Source organism: Nilaparvata lugens, chromosome 6 (assembly GCF_014356525.2).
Source record: "Nilaparvata lugens isolate BPH chromosome 6, ASM1435652v1, whole genome shotgun sequence".
NCBI classification, from domain to species: Eukaryota; Metazoa; Arthropoda; class Insecta; order Hemiptera; family Delphacidae; genus Nilaparvata; species Nilaparvata lugens.
The window spans coordinates 16,189,725-16,210,598 of record NC_052509.1 but is presented as its reverse complement, the minus strand read 5'-3'; the positions used below and the strand labels follow the sequence as shown (position 1 = coordinate 16,210,598).

Sequence of the window (20,874 nt, the reverse complement as noted above, 5' to 3'; positions counted from 1 at the left end):
TAGTTGTTATTTTTCGTGAAGCTATGTAACGTTGGTAGTCTCTCATACTGTTCCGTTCATACACTCTCACCCCAACAAAACAGTAATATCGTATACAGTATATACAGTACGTATCGTATACAGTACGGATTTGGCCTGTCTTGGCTCGGCTCGGGAGAAATATGTGAGTGTGTAGGCGATTTTATTGCGAGCCGAGCCAAATCCGTCCAGGGCTACTGGCGCGGCTCGGCTCGGCTCGGGCGAAATCCGTGAGTGTGTAGGCTCTCCCGGCCGGGCGCGTGTAGTTACCAAAAATCGAAATCGTCTAAAAGTCGAGATAGCAAAATTTTGATTTCAGATTCGGATTCAGCGCCCTCGAATTAGTAAAATGGCTCGCGGGAACTCTAAAATAGTCGAAAATAAAAACTCTGTGAGCACTGTAATGTTATTAATGAAGAATTATATTTCTATGAAGAATTTGGTTGAACCTATAGCAAGAAAGTACTAGTACTGTACAATAATAATACTAGTGTTCCTCCAAAATTTTATTGGCTGTAGAATAAACATATTTCAATTTTTTATCCAATAAAAATGAACTTATTTTTATATTATTTCTGTCTACTTATGTGAAATTTTATTGAGGAAGATGAAATTAAATCATAATTTTTTTGTCTCTATTTTCACAGGATTATATTGAGTATGACAACCTTTTTCAATCAATGAATTGTCATAGTATTTGAAATATTATCTTATACAATATGTAAAGAGTTCTATATCGTACTTATTGGAAGTTGGTTGAGGCTTTACGGTATTAAGTATAAATGTTCAATTCTCTATCTACTGCTACGCTGTTTGAATTAAGAGTTGGTGACTTGGTGTGTCTGTGTGAGAAAGAGTGAGAGATTGATTGATTTTATTGATAGTGTGCTAGGTCTCGACAGACCCATTGCACAAAAACAGCATTACAAAATATATATCCAGATAATTAGACAAAATAAACGATAGTATCATGAACAAAATAGTATTAATGCAATTAGAAATAATCCAGATAATTAAACAAAATAAACGATAGTATCATGAACAAAATAGTATTAATGCAATTAAGAAAAAGAAAAATTAGTAGATAATTGGAAAATAACAGATTAATTGTTATAATTATAAGATAGCAGAAAGCTCTGACCAGGAGGAAGAGAGAATAGAGGAAAATAAGGGGACAGGGAGAAGTGATGAAGAAGAAAAGTAGTAAAACATATAATTATAACATATATATATATATATATATATATATATTATATATATATATATATATATATATATATATATATATATATATATATAAAGAAACTATAAAGCACAATTACTAAGTGGCGTTGAAAGATCTGATAATGAAACTGCACTTGAGCGTACCTCAAAAAGTCTACTGAATTCACATCCATCTGAGAGAGAGAGAGAGTGAGAGAGAGAGAGTGAGAGTTTGATTGATTAAACAAATTGAATTAAGAGAGAGAGAGAGAGAGAGAGAGAGAGTGTGTGTGTGTGTAGAAAGACAGATAACATAACAATAAGGAGGAAATGGAAGTGAAAATGGTCAGAGTTGAATTCATATTCAACTCTTTTCATATTCATAGTTGATTTTCTGATTTCATATTTCGATTCATCTTTTCAAAGTTTAAAATTAAAAAAAGTTTTAAAAATGTTCATGTTTAGACCTGAACTTTTAAGTGTTCAAACACTTCTAAAAACCTTTGCCTGTCCCTTTGTGAGCAAAAAATTATCTTATAAACCTGGTATGTTTTTACTATGATAATAGAAAGCTATATTAAAAACAGTCATAACTCCCTTGTTTTCGGGTATTTTCGAAAATGGGACTCACGCTTCAAAGAATCTGGGGTCGCTGAATTCAAATATGTAATCAAAATTCCTCTATCTCCATTATTGGACGATTTAGATTTTGGTGGAGAGGATAGCGTTGAAAAGTAGGGCAGGCCGGGTTCGCATTGCTTACTATTAGTGTGTAGTGATTTTGCTCCGAGTTGTTCAAGGACACAGGCCGAGACAGGCCAAATCCGCGAGCCAAATCCGTAGGTGTGTAGGGCCCTTTACTGGTTTGGCCGGGTGAGATTGTAAAGGTGCGTACAGACTTTCGCTCTGCTCCGCAATCGAACGTCACTCGAGCAGATCGATTGATGATCGCAGGTGGAACAAGAGTGGAACGCGAGAAGAGCTTGTAAACAGAGCTCAAGCTTGGCAAGTTCCTAGGTCGAACTAATCAATAGTTGTGCATTCGCGGTCAACGTTTTTGTTTGTAATGTTTGTTAATAGTTAATCTCTGTGTTAGCAAATAAAATTATCAAAATTAATAATTAATTATTAAATTAAATAATATAAAGTTATAAAAGCATTTATAATAATAGGTACCGGCATATTAGCATTTAGAAGAAAGAAGCCGAACTCCCAATCAAGCCTTTCACCTTTTTAAACATTGACAGACATTACCTTTTATTAATAAAACATTAAAATAAGAGCAATAATCATAATATTTATTATCAATTTATTCTAAAAACATAATGAATTATTAGGCTATCCAGCAATCCCCTGGTCAGAATATTTTATTTAGTTCTGTCACCCCATCAGCTGGATTGAACGTTTCACATTTGTGAGGTTAGGTTGTAGTGAAGTCAACAATAAGAAAAGAGCAGAGCGATCATCCTTCAAACATATTTCGAACTTCAAGCGAGCCCTTGCGTAAAATCTCGCGTAACGTTCATGATCGGAGCGAGTGCGGAGCGTGTTCGAGGCGCGTATATCTGTACGCACCTTAAGAACGGCACAGTATGAGAGACTGCCAGCGTCACATAGCTTCACGAAAAAGAACTACTAGGACTATGAGTTAACTGCGAAATTTGGAACATAAACGCTCTATACTCTCGGATATCTTCTTATGATATATTTATTTCATGCTAACACACACTCCAATTCTCTACTAATATTACTAACTGATTTTGAAACATTCGATTTCCAAATACCTGAACTCACATATCAATCATCTAAAGATGCATACAGAATACAGACACACACGCGCTGCGTGACACACGATCGTTTCTCAAACAAGTATTTGCTAAGTACGTTGATCGAGATCAGAGCAGAGCGTTTTCCGCTTGCCACGATTCATTGTTCGAAGTTGAGTGGTAGAGGGAACTTGGAAGTCCTAACTCCGCCAAATAATTTTTTTCATTTCATTTCATTGTTGTCGGCGAAAGTATGGCCAGTTTGTTGCGCGCGCATGAAAATAGTCTTGTCAAGCGGAATCGCGCAACCTGCGATCCTCTTGCACATTTTCACGTTTGATTTGTGTGTCGCGCAGCGCGTAAGTCCATACGCAGCTTTATAACTTGGTCAACCCATTTTGTAAAATTGATTGAACCATTTCTACGTTCCTTTACTAATAGCCGTCCCATTAATATTACTACCTAATCTACTAACTCATCCAAACAGTTAGACTGTGCTAACCCATCCCTATTCAGTACTCACCCACTACCAAATGCTACTCCATTTCAATTTATAAATTTTAAATTGTATATAAATAGAAAATATTCATGTTATTTCACATAAATAAGTCTAGAACTGTCTACGATTGCAATCTTAGCCAATAAAGGAATTTCTAGACTGGATCTGAAAGGATATAGATTAACAAGTTCTATTATTAGAAATAGACACTACTTTTTCAAAGAGGCTCTCTGAAACCTTCTTATCGTTTGATGCAAAAATATTTTTTTAAATAATCTTACTACAGTAGGCTACCAAATGTTAAACTGAAGGCGTTTTTAGTCCAAGCCAAATTATGATAAAATATTTCGATTTTTCACTGTAGTTCACACAATGTTGCCCATTTTCTTGTACGAAAAAGAGTATCATTTCAATTTCTACTCCATCTCATTATGATGTATGAATAAATTATTGAATTAATGTGTTGGCTTAAAAGAATGTCAGCCACTTTTGGTAGTTCACCTGTAAATTGTGTATTCATGATAGCTATTATTTTTCTTCCATTCCTCATGTATGTTTTGTTATCATAGAATTTATTATTGCAATAATTTATTCGCTCAATGTTTGTGTTTCAGATTTGTTTACAATGTAAAAATGATGGTTTAACTGAACAGCCACATATATCTTGATTTAACTTTCATAAGCAGTCACCAGTTTATTATTTATCAATTTCTTTTGTGATCCCATTTTCCAATAAGACACCATATTTATTTTGATCGGACATAGATAACCACCAATCTTCCTGCATCTTTTAGAGCAAGATGTAAGTGAATATATTACTTTGATTAGTAAGTTTTCAGAATCCTGTAACCTATCCAGTAATTCTGTATTCTAATAATCTATTAATATTACAGTTTAATCGGTCATAAAAAAGCTGAACCTTTTCCTAGTTGATCTTTGAAGCTTCAAACGAGTAATAAACCTCCCCCTGGTATCAAAAATGTATTAATAATAATGAATATTTTTCAAATGTTTCACTCTCTCTTAGTGTTTTGTGTGTATAACGTCCTAATTCATATTTTCGCTATATTTCTCCGTTGTTTTCTGAGTTATCACAGTAACGGCTGTATTTTCAAACTTCTAGATTCCTCGAAAATTAATGTAACTGTTTTGTACCTTACTACATTACTATTATACAGGTAATAATCTATTTGGTATCTATTTGGTCACATGCATATGTTGGAATTGCTATCACATATTTAATAAATCGTCATTCATTATGACATTTTAGTCTTATCGATTAAATTATTCCATGAGTTTCGTTGTCAGTAGTCAATTTAGAATGTAGTGTAATATTTCTAGTTCACCACACTAAATTTCATCATCCTCGTTGTGATAGTCATTTCTTGTTAAGAATATGTTGAACAATTCACATTGTTATAATATATAATTTTCTATTCTTAATAATGTTCTATACATTTATTTGTCAATCTTTTATATGAATCTGAGGATTGGTGAGTATTGGTTGCTATGTACGCACACTCTTCAATATTCATATTTTTTATTTTTTATGAGATGAAATCTTATCTATTGAGAATGTCTCTAATCAATGAATACATTCTCAAATTAATCACTCACTGCATTTTACTTGTTTGATACATATCAATGCTGTACTGTTCAATTGCATCATAATTGCACACTACTGTACAAATGATAATTAATTCAATTACATGGAAACATTCAGGGTTCATATTAGATTGATTAGATACATTTTGTATAATTTTCCACTGAACTGAAAGTAAAAAATGAACAATAAAATTTATAGATCTTACATTTTTATCAGCTACATACTTACCTGCTATTATAATAGCAATACAGTATATTATTTGATACGATTGAATAATGAATCCAGTAATAAGGTATAATACATGATATGGTATGACCTTGGTCACATTAGTTCCGCTGTAAATGCAGAAATGTGAGTGAAAAGACATAGACTGTTATGGAATACTTATTTGCTCATTGTTAAGAAATAAAACTATTTGTGCATCTCGGGACTAAACAAGTGCAACTTGTTCTCCCTGAGGGGAACTATTTTGGCCCGATGGTGTAGCCAATGCCTAAGAGACAAGAAGTTCATTCCCATGATTCAGAAATCATTCTCTCGTCATCTACATTCATAACAACATATTATTTTACTATTCCTTCAACATGATCCTTTGCTTCAAAAAGCTTGCTTCATCGTAACATGCTTATATGATGTCTTATGTGAGCCGTTTATGTTGAAGTGTTGGAAGTTTGTTACTAAATAATTGTAAATGTTAATTTCGTTGGTATAGCGTTGGTGTTGGCTTGTTGCAGGAATGTCGCAGAGCGGCTCTCCCAGTCACATGTAAACATCACGCTCTAATTATTATTAATTGAACCGACATCATCATTGAATGCAAGTGAAGCCGAGGAAAACCAATCAAAGTTATCGTCGACATCAAAGGGAATGGTTATTTAAAATATATATTTTATGTAAATCTGAAACTTTATCATATTATTATTAATACAAGTGAAATTCTTTCATTTGCGCACTTATGATAAATGTTATGCTTGATGCATGCAATTAAAAACTGCCTGGTCCTTTGCTAGTATGTCGAGGAGTTTTGTGAAACAATTAATGAATAAGATAGTTATCATTCATGTTCAAGGTCCATAATTTATTGAGAGCGCTCTTTCTGATACCATCAATTATTTGAGTATCTTACCATCATCATATGAAAATATAGTATACAAAATTCAGTCAAAACATTGTAATCAGTTTTAAATTTATTTATTATATTGCTGTGATTTATTTATTCATGTCTTTCTGACTACTCGACTTCGTTTCTGTTATAGAATATTGTCTTGTAGAATATTATACAGTTGTTTCTAATTATTTTTTCATTATTTTCCTAAATGTTTTGTATAATTCAAAAAGGCTCTGTAATAGAGTGTATTGCATTTTTTTGTGTAAAATTTTCCATTTTAACGCTATAAAAAATATTTGATTATTATACTAGTTCACTATGCATATTACCTATGTTTTATTCGAGAAAATTTTATGACATTAAATTGCATTTCTTTTAAACAATAGATTGTGCTGATTGAAAACAAAATCTCTAGAATTGAATTGATCATTAAATTAAAATCAATAAAATTCAATCATCATTATGATACGATTGAATAATTGAAATGAAGTTTCCATCCTGAATTCATTTATGTTGGATTGTTCATTTAAAGGTAATATTCCATTAATATTGCAATAAAATCGAAAAAGAAAAATCGAACAATTTCAATTCATGTACTAATTTTTTTAACATTTAAACATTTTAAAATTTAATCAGTTATCAGTAGTGCTTCTTTCACAGATTAAATAAATATTTTCGAATGCTAATTTCTCTGAGTTTGTATCCAAATGAATAGGATACAATTATTTGTCAATCGAGTATTAACTGTTAGTTTTGTATATACATACATCTTTTTTATTGCTTTCTTATAACTAACTAAGCGTCCTTTAGTTTTTATGTAGCGTTTACTGTGATTGAAATTTGAGCAACATTTTATTAGGGAACTTTTAGGCGACGTTTTCTAATGTAATTTATTATAAATCATTTATTGTTTAAATAGTATATCAAACGTCGCTAATAAAAACTTAGCTTGGTTTACTTTTGAAAATAAATTATGTTACTTTTGTAATATCAATCAACTCTTTCAATTGTGCTGAGTAAGTATCAAGTAAGATTTCACCTTATTAGCAGTGATGTATGTATTTTTGTAATTTAACTCTATTGTTGTTAATAAAAATCTAAAAATTCATGTATAATCTGGATTTTTCAGGCTGTTTCTTCTACACTCTTTAAAACTCTCACATTCAACTTCTGTTGACAGTAACATGAGGTTATTCCTTGTTTTGAATTGTTGTGAAACTTACCACCTTGACAATTTAAATAATTTTTTATTAATTAAATTCCTTATTTTCATTCACATTCCTTGAAAACTATTGACTGGGTGAGGTGGGCTACTCATTCATTTAATGGAATTTAAAAACAATAATATATTTCTCAATCTTTATAACTCATCTTTCTCTAATGGATTTTATTTATAACTTTTCAAGAACTTATATTCCGGCTATTGTATGTGAAATTTTATTCAAGCCAGTGCTCTATCTTTAAGAGGACTAACATTTTTGAAAATCTATAAAAAATTTCAACATTTTGTTAAAAGAAGTTGATATAATGATAATAACTCTATGAACACCTAAATCATACCGGTAATTAATGACTTGAAAATCTAATTAGTGTTGGTCAGGTTAAGTACATTGTAACCATCATGAGATTACTTCTATTAGTCTCCATTTTCCAATGCACGTCTTGAGGCTAACTTGACAATACCTCTAATAATAATAGTTGATATACTTTGAAAAAAAAAATCCTGGACCGAATGTCTAGACCTCTTGGCCCTTTCTTAGTAATCGTTGAATAGTTGTATTTTATTCCGTCTAGTTATTGTATTAGATAAATGACTATAATTTTAAAATTTGTTGTAAACTCTAAACAGGAATTATTTTGAATTGAATAGCCTTGTAAATAATCATTATCACTGATATAATATTTGTATTACAAATGAGTAAATACAAATTAGTCTTGTACATGTTGAGAATTGTACTGTAAATTTGTTGATAAAATAGTTATGTTTTGCAAGTTTTGCCATAAAATCAATCTTGAATCTCAAAAATTAGGATATTGTAATATACAAAAATAATATTGAGCTAATTAAACTATTCAAAATTAGGATAATATTATGATAACATTTTTCAGTACTTATGTCTTGAATATAATGCAAGTTTATAACATAAGTATAAACCAGGTTTATTAGTTGAGCATCAATTCAGCAGTGTGTGTAAGGAACATTTCACTCATCTAGTATATTTATAAACACGGTATACATAAATATATCTACTCATTAGCTTAATGTTTAGGCCTAGCAATCTTGAACACAGTTTAGCAGCATTATTTAGGTGTTATTGCATTGTAAAATTAATGAACATTTGTGAATATTCAAGGTTTTTCATCAATCACTCTCCAAATTTTGCGTATTGTACAACGAGTCAATAAACAGGGGATTCTCGATCAATGACCTATTCAATTGATATTGAAATTAATCAAAATTTGTTTCTGAAGACAATAAAAAAAATTAAACTACTAGCTGGAAGCAAATTTGAATTGAAGTACCGTATTTTGAATTGATAATATAGTTTTAAGCGAGCTTCATGTCGTATTCAAATGATATTCGGTTTATAAAATGTCTTTACAGTACCTAACTTGATGGTTTTCAATCAAGTTCAATAAGAATTTTAGGTAACTAATTGATAATCAAACTCTTGAAATAGCTTATTTAGCTATTTATTATAACTATTAATTATTGAACAAATCGTACTGTAACTATAATTATAATTTGTTGATTAAACAAGCTTAAACTGATGAGAAATCTTGGAAGTAGGTTACGTATTCCCTTAATAAAATACTCGTATATTTCAATTTTTCACTTGTCTCTGTGATTTTTGTCAGAAAGATACATGAGGAGTATGTGGCGCTATTCTGAAAAAAATCACAAATTTAGTAATGTCACTGAATAAAATACTGAAATAATTCAGTTTTACAATAGTTTTATTTTATTGAGCTATTCATGTTTTGAAAACATAATAAGATTGAATGTAATTCTTGTCAATTTAAACGTGTAGTTTACTTGAGAATCAGTTTCCTCTTAAATTAACAATCTTCCAAGAAATTATATACGATACAGTATTGTGAATTACTTAGTAAATGCCTAGTTCATTTGAAATTGAAGATGTTTTTATAAAGCTAGAATATAACATTGAGAACAGTGTCTAGAAGTTAGTGATAGAACTTAGAACTCGAATTCAATAATTTATCCAGATTTCTCTGCTTGAAACATATCCTCATTTGTGTAATTCTGTGATTGATTAAAAAATCATATATTATAATATATACATTCACATTTTCAAATATAGGATCCATAAGTTTTACATATTGAAAAATTAGGAAATATTTTCGAGACTTTCAATGAATCACACCTATTCAGTTGGATAATAAATTTATTAGACATTATTAGTCTTGTTAATTATAATTATGTATTTAAAAGAGATATTGACAGTGACGCATTGTTGTAATAACAAGAGTTGCATCGAGATGAATATTGTATATTAAATCATTTAAATAACATATGTAAATTGTTTTCATTTTATTTCTTCTAAGGTTTTCATCATAACTTTATCGGTTGAATTTTAAATAAATTAATAATGAATCACTATTTTCAATTGAACAACATATTTTTTCAACTCACCTGTTGAGAGTGAACGCGTTTGAGGGCCATGGGCACTACCTCCCTAAACAAAGCCATAGTGTATTCTGGTGACGTCAGCTCAGGTAGGGCTCCTACACCAATAAAAATTTGTTTATTTCAGCTGATCTATATCAGCTAGTGTTTCTATTGGTGTAGGAGCCCTACCTGTGCTGACGTTAACTTCAACCACATGTCATGCACTATGGCTTTGTTTACGGAGGTAGTGCCATGGGTCCCTTATAAATAACGAGCGAAGCTCTGTGTCTCGATATTTATTATAATATTGATAAAAATATCTATGATATATTTTTCATCGATATGTATGAATATCGATTATCTGTCAATAGTAATATCGTATTTGATATGATAATAATGTACATACAAAGTTCAAATATCAACTGATCAAACTGTACTAAAAAAGTTGGAGTTTACCCAAAGAATATGAAATGTACAAAATTATTGTTTACACTTTATTGAAAAAAATGTTTTTACTTTCCTTGCCTTATTACCATAGGTAAGGAAAGTATTGCTTTCCAAAAAGAATTTAGGTACCCTTATTTCAAGTTCTCTATACGTTTCAAGGTTGCCTGAGTCCAAAAACATGATTTTTGGTTGTTGGTCTGTGTCTGTGAACACGATAACTCCATTCCTAATTAACCGATTGACTTGAAATTTCAAACTTAAGGTCCTTATATTATACCATGAGGATCCGACAATAAGAAATTCAATAAAATTCAATTCAAGATGGCGAAAAAAATGGCGGATAATTACTAAAAAACCGTGTTTTTCTCGAAAACGGCTCTAATGATTTTCTTCAAATTTATACCATGGATAGCTATTTATAAGCCCTATCGACTGACATAAGTCTCATTTCTAGGAAAATTGCAGTAGCTCCGTAATATTCTTGGGAAAAATGGCGGATAATTACTAAAAAACCATGTTTTTACGGTTCTCTCGAAAACGGCACTAACGATTTTCTTCAAATTTATACCATGGATAGCTAATTATGTTGGACGAAGAGTGCAGGATTTGGTCTTGGATGGTGTGAGAGGAAGAGGTAGACCTAGGATGAGGTGAGGAGATTTGTGGATAGGCAGACTAAGAGAAAGGAATGCCGACCCCATTTAAATGGGATAAAGCACAGCCAAAGAAGAAGAAGAAGAAGATAGCTATTTACAACTGAGTCTCATTTCTGGGAAAATTGCAGGAGCTCCATAATATTCTTAAGAAAAATGGCGGATAATTACCTTGTTTTTCACGGTTTTCTCGAAGACGGCTCTAACGATTTTCTTTAAATTTATACCATGGATAACTATTCGTAATCCCTATCAACTGGCATGAGTATTTTTCCTGGGAAACTAATGGGGGGTCCATCCCATCGTTGAGAAATGGACTTTGTAACCTCCTTCTCGTGCATGAGGTAGGAAGGTAGAACAGTTTATAAAAAGAACACTTTTTAGTCGAGATATTTCATCTGTACAACAGCTGTTTTGACGACTTTTAAAAAAATTATCGAATTTCACAATTATTACACCAAGGTAAAAGTACTCTGAAAGCAATACGGTATATATATACACATATACTGTAGTCTGATCGTAGTTTCAAATTATGTTGTCGCCAATCGTCATTATGTTATTCCCCTAAATTATTCTCGTTTAAGAAAGAGGCTTACAGTTCAATGAGCAAGGAAAGTTGTGTGAGTGTACCACACAAGATTTTTGCACCACACCAGTTTCATCCTATACTATTAAACGAGCAAATTCTTTTTAGTAGATGTTTTTATGTTTATATTATACACAGACATATATATATATTGTAAGAATATAATTTGGGTATTCCCAAAAGTATTGGGCCAGGGGGCTCCAATACTATCAGTGCTCCGCCCCCTGGACCCCCGACTGGATCGTCCAAAAATGAAATCAGCAGGCTCGCTTCGCTCGCCTGCATTTTTCATTTGAGCATTTTTATCATTTTATGTTAGGACAATCCAGTCGGAGGTCCAGACTAAACGTCTTGCTAAACGGATATGGCGAGCCAAGCGAGCCTGACGGCTAGTAATATAATATTCCTAGGAATAGCTCTGATTGAAGTAGCAGTGCCCAATCAATTTTACCGCGATAAATGCATTTAAATCTTCAACTTGGTGACAACCTAACAAAGTCAACTCAACTTAATGCCAACCTGACAAAATTATTAATTTAGTTGCCAGTTAACAACTGTTTCGAAGAGGTACTCTATCTAGATTATAGTTCTATAGTAACATATGATATGGAAATTTCAATTATAATTAAGAGATTGGGAGAAGAAGAATATACATGCTAAAAGACGAACTTTAAACCCTTAAAAACCACCCTTAGAGTTAAAATATTGCCAAAAGATTTCTTAGTGCGCCTCTAAAGGGACAACTGAACATACTTACCAAATTTGAACGTTTTTGGTCTGGTAGATTTTTAGTTCTGCGAGTGAGTGAGTGAGTCAGTCAGTCAGTGCCATTTCGCTTTTATATAGATATCAAATGAGCATGAACAAAATGTAAAAAAAAACAAAAAAATAAGGGAAATGGGATTTAACTTCAGTGCAATAACACATGATGTAGTTTTGGGATGTACCAATCACAATGCCGTATTTGACCAGCGGTAAAAGTGATTTAATTTAAAATGTACACGTGTTATTTATAAAAATTTGTAATCTTTATAGAATGTATAGATTTATGTAACCAATGTAAAATAAGAGTTTAAGACTAAAATACTCACCCAATGGACAGTATGACAATTTGCATGGACCATTTGACAGTACTAAATTATGTCATAGCAGAGTATTCAAAATCCACCAATGAGAGTGGATATTTAAATTTTATGTAAATTGAAAAGACGGAAGTATGGTTGTAAAAGAATAGGGGAAGATCCATACCGACTTGCTTGCCAGAGGTCACCAGGGATGCCCACCAATTTTGAGAGCACAAGACTAGATCCCTTTTTAAATAATTTTGAGTTAAAAATTGAAGTTTGTTTGAGTAATTAAAAAATAAATTTCATAAGACTCAGTGAGAAATTCATTAAATGTGAGAAGTCATTAAATTTAAATATTCCCATTGGAGAAGACGACAGCAGCCCACCAGAAAAGGCCTAGGCCATTGAAACGAATCCGGATTGCCATCATAATTGTGAAAAATTGACACATGGGTTCATTTGAAAAAGTTATTAAGGAGGGCCCTTAGTGCTACAAAATAATCACAATCAAGTAAAGCTAGCTCGTCGAAGGGTTATTCAAATATTAAAAGTAATGCTGAAATTTGTGCAAAAATTTAAAACATAAAGGGAGTATTATTAAGAACAATTTATGAGATTTAAATATTTAAGTATGCACAGATGAAATATTTAATTATTCTTGATATATTATATTATATGCTCACTTAACTATATTTTTTATCAGTAATTTATAAAGATTTCTGTGAAGCTCATGTTCTTAAGATAAATTGATTTATCTGAATTCCACCAGAGGCTGAACCCAAGCCCTGAGATATTTTTTATATTTATATTTTTCATATTTATTGGAAGTAAGATTTATAAATTTTATTCGACAAGCAATAGCAAGTCGACAACTGAGCTGTATAAATAGAAGAATATATGCTGATTAAAGAAGCACATGATTAATGGATGCTAATAAGCAAAGTAAAATCTTTTAGTGAGCTATCTGTAATATTTTCTAATATATTATTCTCATATTATTTTTATATTTTGTTGCTCTATTTTTTATTATTGCTCGTTGATATTTTCATGTAATTATATATCTTTACACGTTGAATGGTGTACCCTTTATTTATGATCCTATCTTCATGCATGACCAATCTTGTTAAATAGTCTATTTTATTACCAGTATTGTCCTATTATTTAAATTATCAACCAACTATATTCTTCACCAAATAAGTTGGATAAATCAGCGATATACAGCATTGATTATTAAATCTTTGGAAACAATATGTTGTCAAGATTTACTTAAATTATTCAGAACCATAGCATCCGATTTGGAAGGACTCAAGGGTCATAGTATTAAGTTGCAGCAGCAATATAAATTAATAGAATTTATAAGGTATTCTGATAGAGTATTGTCTTTGATTCCGCTTGGTATCATCTTACACTGCTGACCCCTTTGTCAGATGGTGGCGGGTTGCATTGGTGACAATACCATATTGTCTAGCACAAAAATCAGAGCACTTATATCTATCTACTTCTTCAGCATAAGTGGAGAATGACCATTGTGGAGATGACCAAATCAGTCATAAGAACTGTGAACTGTTAAAGCAGCCGACGTTTACAGCCATCAAAAGCAGAGAATTATTTGAGCTCCTTGAAGAGCTGGTAAGAAACTTATGGTATTTTTCTTTCAGGAATCATAAAAATAATAATACTATTCAAAAATCTTTGCTCTACCGACTGCGGCCAAGCAGGGCACATGCTACGACAAATATAACGTCACAATATATATATATATATATATATATCTTACACTATCTTACACTTATCTATATATAATATATCTTACACTCAGTCCTGCCTGTGCTTCAAAATTCTTTCTCGTGGTCGAAGGGAGTACCTCCTCCCCTCTCCTTCATCCACATGTTCAGCCTGGAGCTGCTGGGTGAATGGAATTACTGGAGAAGTGTCTGACTTTTGTCATGTGTTTGTTGTGTTCAGAATGATTTTCCAGAGAGAAGATAAGATATATTTGTACTGTCATCCTTTTTGTTAAGGCTACCTTGTTTCTCTATTTCCAAAGCCTCTCGTACAATCACAACCCGAAAATCTTAAATGTTGGCTATTTGTTTAGAATTTTTGAAGTTTATTTTGTGCTCTGTGCTCTTTTCGTGGTTTTAGAGCTGAGGTGATTGTTTGTTTTTCATGCTCAGTTTGTGTTCCTCTATCCTGGCTGATATTTTTCTATTTGTTTGACCTACATACATATTGTCACAATTCAGGCAGGGGATGCTGTAAACACCTTGATTTTCTAGCTCTAATCTCTGAACGGGTTTCTTTGGAAATTTTGAAATAGTTTGGAAAGGTTTGTAGACTGGTTTGATTCAATGTTTTTTCAGTATTCTCCCAATACGATCAGTGGTACCCTTGATGTATGGAAGGGGGACGGTTTTTTTAAATGCTTCACTTCCTTGAGTTTTTCTTCAGGTTTTGGAGGTGTCAGTTGTTTTTTCAAAGATTTTTCAATATTATTCTACTATTGTAACCATTACTCTTCAGTATGGATTTAATTGTCTTGATCTCCTCTTCTTTGCTTTTTTGTCAGTGAGATGGAGAGATCGAAAGATTAGACTATTGACTACAGAGAAAGAATGTGCGGGGTGATGATGAGATAGTGCATTGAGGTATCTAGTTGTATGGGTTGATTTTCTGTATACAGAGTGTTCTAGATTGCCATTTTCGTTTCTGGTGATTAGAATGTCTAAGAACGGTAGTTTAGCTTCTTCTATTTTGAGAGTGAACTGTATTCTGGGTGTATCTGGTTCAGCTGATTGAGGAATTCGAAAAGTTCTTCTTTACCATGAGGCCAAATGATAAAGATATCATTGACATAACTCTTCGAAAAGGGTTGGTTTCAGTTTTGTTCTACTGAGAGTTTTTTCTTCAAAATGAGTCATGAAGAGATTGGCTATGGCTGGAGAGAGGGATGATCCCATGGGGGCTCCTTCAATTTGTCTGTAGTATTGGTTACTGTGGGTGAAATATATGTATTCTTCAGGCAGTGGCTTGTCAGGTCAATAATTGATTTAGAAAAGTGTGCATATTGATTCATGATGATTAGGGCTTCATCAACAGGGATGTTTGGGAACATGGAAATGATGTCTAAACTTGCCAGTATGTCCCCCGAGTTTAGGGTTATGTTTTATATTTGGTTGATAAATATCCTAACCCAAGAATCTTGAATGTTGGCTATTTGTTTAGAATTTTTGAAGTTTATTTTGTGCCCTGTGTTCTTTCCGTGGTTGTAAAGAGCTGAGGTGGATTGTTTGTTTTTTATGCTCAGTTTGTGTTCCTCTATCCTGGCTGATATTCTTCTGATGTTGGGGTACATGGAAATGATGTCTAAACTTGCCAGTATATATGTCCCCAGAGTTTAGGGTTATTTAGTTTGTAGTAACATTAAAAAGGCTGAAAAGTAAATAGGCCTATTGGGAGTGTTCATTATAGGAGTTATCACTATTAGTTCTGTGACAGTAGACCTCGCGCAGTTATAAACCACAGCCTCCTCTTATACTGTCAATCAGAGTTAATCCTGTCTGTATGTTGTGTCGGCGAGATATCGGTGTGAAAACGGCTAATGGCTGTTGGGGTTGGTGTATCAAAAATGCTAACATCAAAAGCTAATCTCCTTCAAGACATACTGGCAACAGGACAGCCCAAGTTCAAAGCAGAGAAATTTCGAGAGACAATACTATGTTATTTAAGTTATTAATTGCATGCATGAATTGTACAGATACAAATGAAAAATAATGATAATAATAACCTCATACTGATGGGAAAATAGGAAACTACCAGGCAGGGTTTCGTGCAGGAAGATCCACAGTGGACCAAATATTCTGCTTGCGACTTCTAATGGAGAAGATGTTGGAGTACAATGTCAACTCTTTCCATATGTTTGTGGATTTTAAAGGTGCGTACAGACTTTCGCTCTGCTCCACAACTGATCGTCACTCCAGCAGAGCAATTGATGATCGACCGGGGAGCAAGAGTGGTTCGACCGGGGAACGCGAGAAGATCTAACATCTCCTGTAACGTTCATGATGGGTGCGACTGCCGAGCGGGGGTGGAGCGACTGCGGTACGATGGAGGAACAAGGGCGGTATGAGGGCGGAGCATGCTCGGTGCGGGTTGGAAGCGCATATATGTGTACGCAGCTTAAGGCTGCATATGACAGTGTGAAAAGGAAGAAACTGCATGATGCCATGTATGAGCTTGAAATACCTCATACAATTATAAGGCTTGTTAAAATGACTATGAGTGCAGTCCAATGCCAGGTAAGAGTACAGAATCTTCTATCAGATCCATTTCAGTCTTACAATGGTCTTAGGCAGGGTGATGCTTTAGCATGTCTGCTTTTCAATGTGGCATTGGAGAAAGTGATACGAGAATCCAAAATTGACACTAGAGGAATCCTGCTCAATAAGACAATTCAATTACTGGCTTATGCTGATGACATTGAAATTGCAGCCAGATCAGTCCCCTATATGATGGAGGCATATAATAGCATGAGAGGGGCAGCAAATAGTATGGGACTGATTATAAACAAGCAGAAAACAAAGATGATGGTCTCATCAAGGTCCAATGCTCATAGATTGAATGCTGCTCAGTCTGACCTGATAGCTAATTGTGGTTTGGAGGTGGTTAATGTGTTCGTCTACCTTGGGTAGTAAACTCAAAAAATGAAACAACACATGAGATCAGGTGAAGAATCCTACTTGCAAATAGGACATACTTCGGTTTAGCCAAACACTTCAGATCAAGGAATTTGAGCTGAGACACAAAGATAAGAATCTATCGTTCACTGATTCTGCCTGTGCTGACCTATGCCAGTGAGGCATGGACCCTAACAAAACTGGATGAGAATATGATCAACATTTTCGAACGAAAGATTCTATGCCGAATTTTTGGTGGTGTGCAAATTGATGGAGTGTGGCACAGAAGAAAGAATAGGGATCTGTATGATATGTACGGCCACACCAATGCACTGGCTATTATCAGAGTAGGGAGACTCAGGTGGGCAGGCCATGTTGAAAGAGCTGATGACTCATATCCGGCTAAAGGAATCATGAATTACAACATGGAAGGAAGAAGATGCCCTGGTCGAACAAGACTGAGATGGATGGACTCAGTCACTGAAGATGCAAGGAGGCTTGGTGTAAGAAATTGGAGACGAGCTGCCATGGACAGAGTAGAATGGAGGCAATTGCTGGAGGAGGCCAAGATCCGTTTTGGATTGTAGAGCCGTGGATGATGATGATGATGAATGGTAATAATAATAATACAAACTTATGCAGTTATAAATAATACAAAAATACCACTTAATTCAAAAATGAAAAATACAAATATTACAAATACTTATCAAAAAAGTAAAAATAGAACAAATTGAGAATTCAAAATTCCAAAACTTATAAAAATTGAAGAATATAAAAAAAAAATATCAATAGAATAAATAACATTTATAATACTGAATGACATCCCAAACCATAAGCACATCCATACTGATACACCAACTATTTATTTGATCAGATCGTGCTCACACAAGATTTAATTATCATATAATGCTTTCCGGAATTTAGCATGAGAAAACCAGAAGACATCTAGGCGCCCAGACAAGCTGTTATAATTTTTCTTTGCATCCTATTGTAATATTACATTTTTTCTCCAATATCAACGCCAATGCCTACACCAATATCAATGCCAATAACTACGCCAAAATCTACGCTGATGCTTACACCAATAACTACGCCAATATCTGCTCTGATGTCAATATCTACACCAATAACTACACCAATAACTACACCAATATCTACGCTGATGTCAACACCAATATCAACGCCAATGCCTACACCAATATCAATGCCAATAACTACGCCAATATCTACACTGATGTCAATATCTACACCAATAACTATGCCGATGCCTGTGCTGATGCCAATGCCAATATCTACGCCAATGCCAATGCCTGCGCCAATGCTGATGCCAATGCCAATATCAATGCCGATGCCAATGCCGACACCAAAGCATACGCCAATGACAATGCCAACGCTTATTGCTGACCATGTATCTCAAACTTCAACACTACCACATTACCTGGAGGTAATTGCCATCCATATTCACGTTCGCAACTTTGAATTCAGAATAACAGTCACAGTATCATGAAAGAATTGATTCAAAAAATCCTCTTCTAAATTATTCCTGTATGCAGAACTCTAAACCTTGAAAGCTGAAAATATCAAAAAACCAAACCTTACCTAAATTAATCCTCACCTAAATTAATCCTGTATGCAGCATCTATCTCTTTTCCAAAAAACGAATTACATTGTCATTTCAAGCCTGAAATGTACATTCTATAATTACAAATATGATACAAAATTTACGTGACTCTGTATCGAGTTTGGTATGCAGCCGTCTACTACAAGCATGAGGCAATGCTAACTGAGATGTCACCTGTATCGAGTTTGGTATGCAGCCGTCTACTACAAGCATGAGGCAATGCTAACTGAGATGTCACCTGTATCTAGTTTGATATGCATCAGTCGACTACAAGTATCAGCCCAACACTATGTGCATCCAGATCAGCCCAACACTACGAGGATTCGGATCAGCCCAACACTAACATCATCACACTGGAGTCACACTTAACTGAAAATCATACTGAGTGCCTTAACAGACTGTTTTCCAAAATTTGCTTCGATAAAAACAACCGCGTCAATAGTGAAAGAAATGAACATTTTTTGATTTATTGAAATTTTATGTGAAAATTAAATGTAACAATTCATCAATTCATTTAAAAAAAATATATATATAAAAATAATAATAATTTTTTTTATTCAACATACTAAATTTCTTTTATGCAATAAAAAATTAAATTTTCTATCTATTAAATTTATGTGCAATTTCAAAAAACTATTCTTTATATATTGAACTTTCTGTTGAGATATTTTCCTTTAAATTATAAAGCCAAGTCAAAAGTAATTTTGATATTCTATACTTTGAAATATTGTTTGGAAACATATAACAAATGCTATTGATGAATTTTATAATAATTTTCAATATTATAGGACAACATGTAATGTTTTTATAAAAAAATTGTTACTGTTCTCGAATTTACAATTCAAAATTTTCAATTTGGGTCAATGTAAATTTTTCTTTAAATTTTCAAACAGTAAAATCTTTTATGTCAAGAGGGGGGTATTTGTAATATTACATTTTTTCTCGATTGGAATCGAATCTTTAATTCGAGATCTATAAAACTTTATAGTAAATATCAGAGTCATCGATATACGGACAAACTTTTTGACTGAGAATTTATCGTAAATGATTGTGTTGCATATTCCATGGTGTCACCGAGGCTGGGTTGACAGAATTAACAGATAAATGGTTTATTTAAATAGAGATGATATATAAAATTTAAAATAACAGTTTCAAAATAAAGTTTTATTGAGAACAAATATAAAATGTGAATTCTAAACTTGTAATTTATAATTTTTTTGGTGACGTGTCTGTAACATCGACACTGAAGAAGCTTTGCTCTGTTCCTGGTAGCTAGGTTTTTCCTGTCCCTTCTCTCTAAAAATATGGCTGGCTGTGTGTGTTGTAATTTTGTGCTCTCTGAATATTTTTCTGTTTAAGTAATTATTAATGTTTTAAATTGAGTTTTGAACAGTTTATAGTGTTCTATTTTGTCTATATATTGTTTATTGTGTATACAAGCCAATAGCCACTGTTTTTCAACTATATAAACTGGATAAGTATTTAGCTCGTAGTGACTTTAGATGCTTAGGCTTGTAAGATATTGTTCTTTGTGTATTTGTGTAGTATATTGCCAAAATTCATCTGAAGATTATAAGTTTATTTGCTCTGAAAATTGGATTTCTCATTCATAGGCGATAGATCCATTGATAGTTTACCAAGAATCTATTACGTTGGAGCCGATAACTATCCTTAGGTTAATAGGTGTGAAATGCTATCCAACCGAATTAGGATAAATTGGTAGCACGGCACTATTTAATAGTGCATAAAAATTGCATTCAATGAGGCATGCAATTTATAGTCTACACAGCTGCTGATTTTTTACCAAGTCACATTGAGATATTGAATTGCATGCATCATGGCATGCGATTTATAATCCACTTGACAGCTGAATTATGATGAATAGTTCTATATAGTCTGATTTTGACACTAATATTGGCGTATGAAGGAGGCTCCTTTCTCCTTCTATATTATCCTTGAAATGCAAAATTTCCAAAAACCTTGTATATACATC

General features: G+C 33.0%; 1 protein-coding gene across 8 annotated transcripts in view; it reads left to right on the top strand.

Annotated features, from left to right (window-relative positions):
• The window catches only part of LOC111049042 (dnaJ homolog subfamily C member 5), a 35,890-nt gene extending 26,154 nt beyond the window's left edge, over positions 1–9,736 (top strand). For 4 of the 8 annotated variants that reach the window (XR_005571555.1, XR_005571554.1, XR_002605958.2 and 1 more), the window contains 2 exons: positions 4,101–4,288; positions 5,827–9,736. Coding sequence is in view for 4 of the 8 variants with exons in the window: in XM_022335032.2 (XP_022190724.1) it covers positions 5,827–5,861 (35 nt within the window). In the remaining 4 variants the exon portion in view is untranslated. The remainder of the gene's footprint in view (positions 1–4,100; positions 4,289–5,826) is intronic. The other 4 variants (XM_022335032.2, XM_039430246.1, XM_022335031.2 and 1 more) reach the window with 1 other exon arrangement.
• The last annotated feature ends 11,138 nt before the right edge of the window (positions 9,737–20,874 follow it).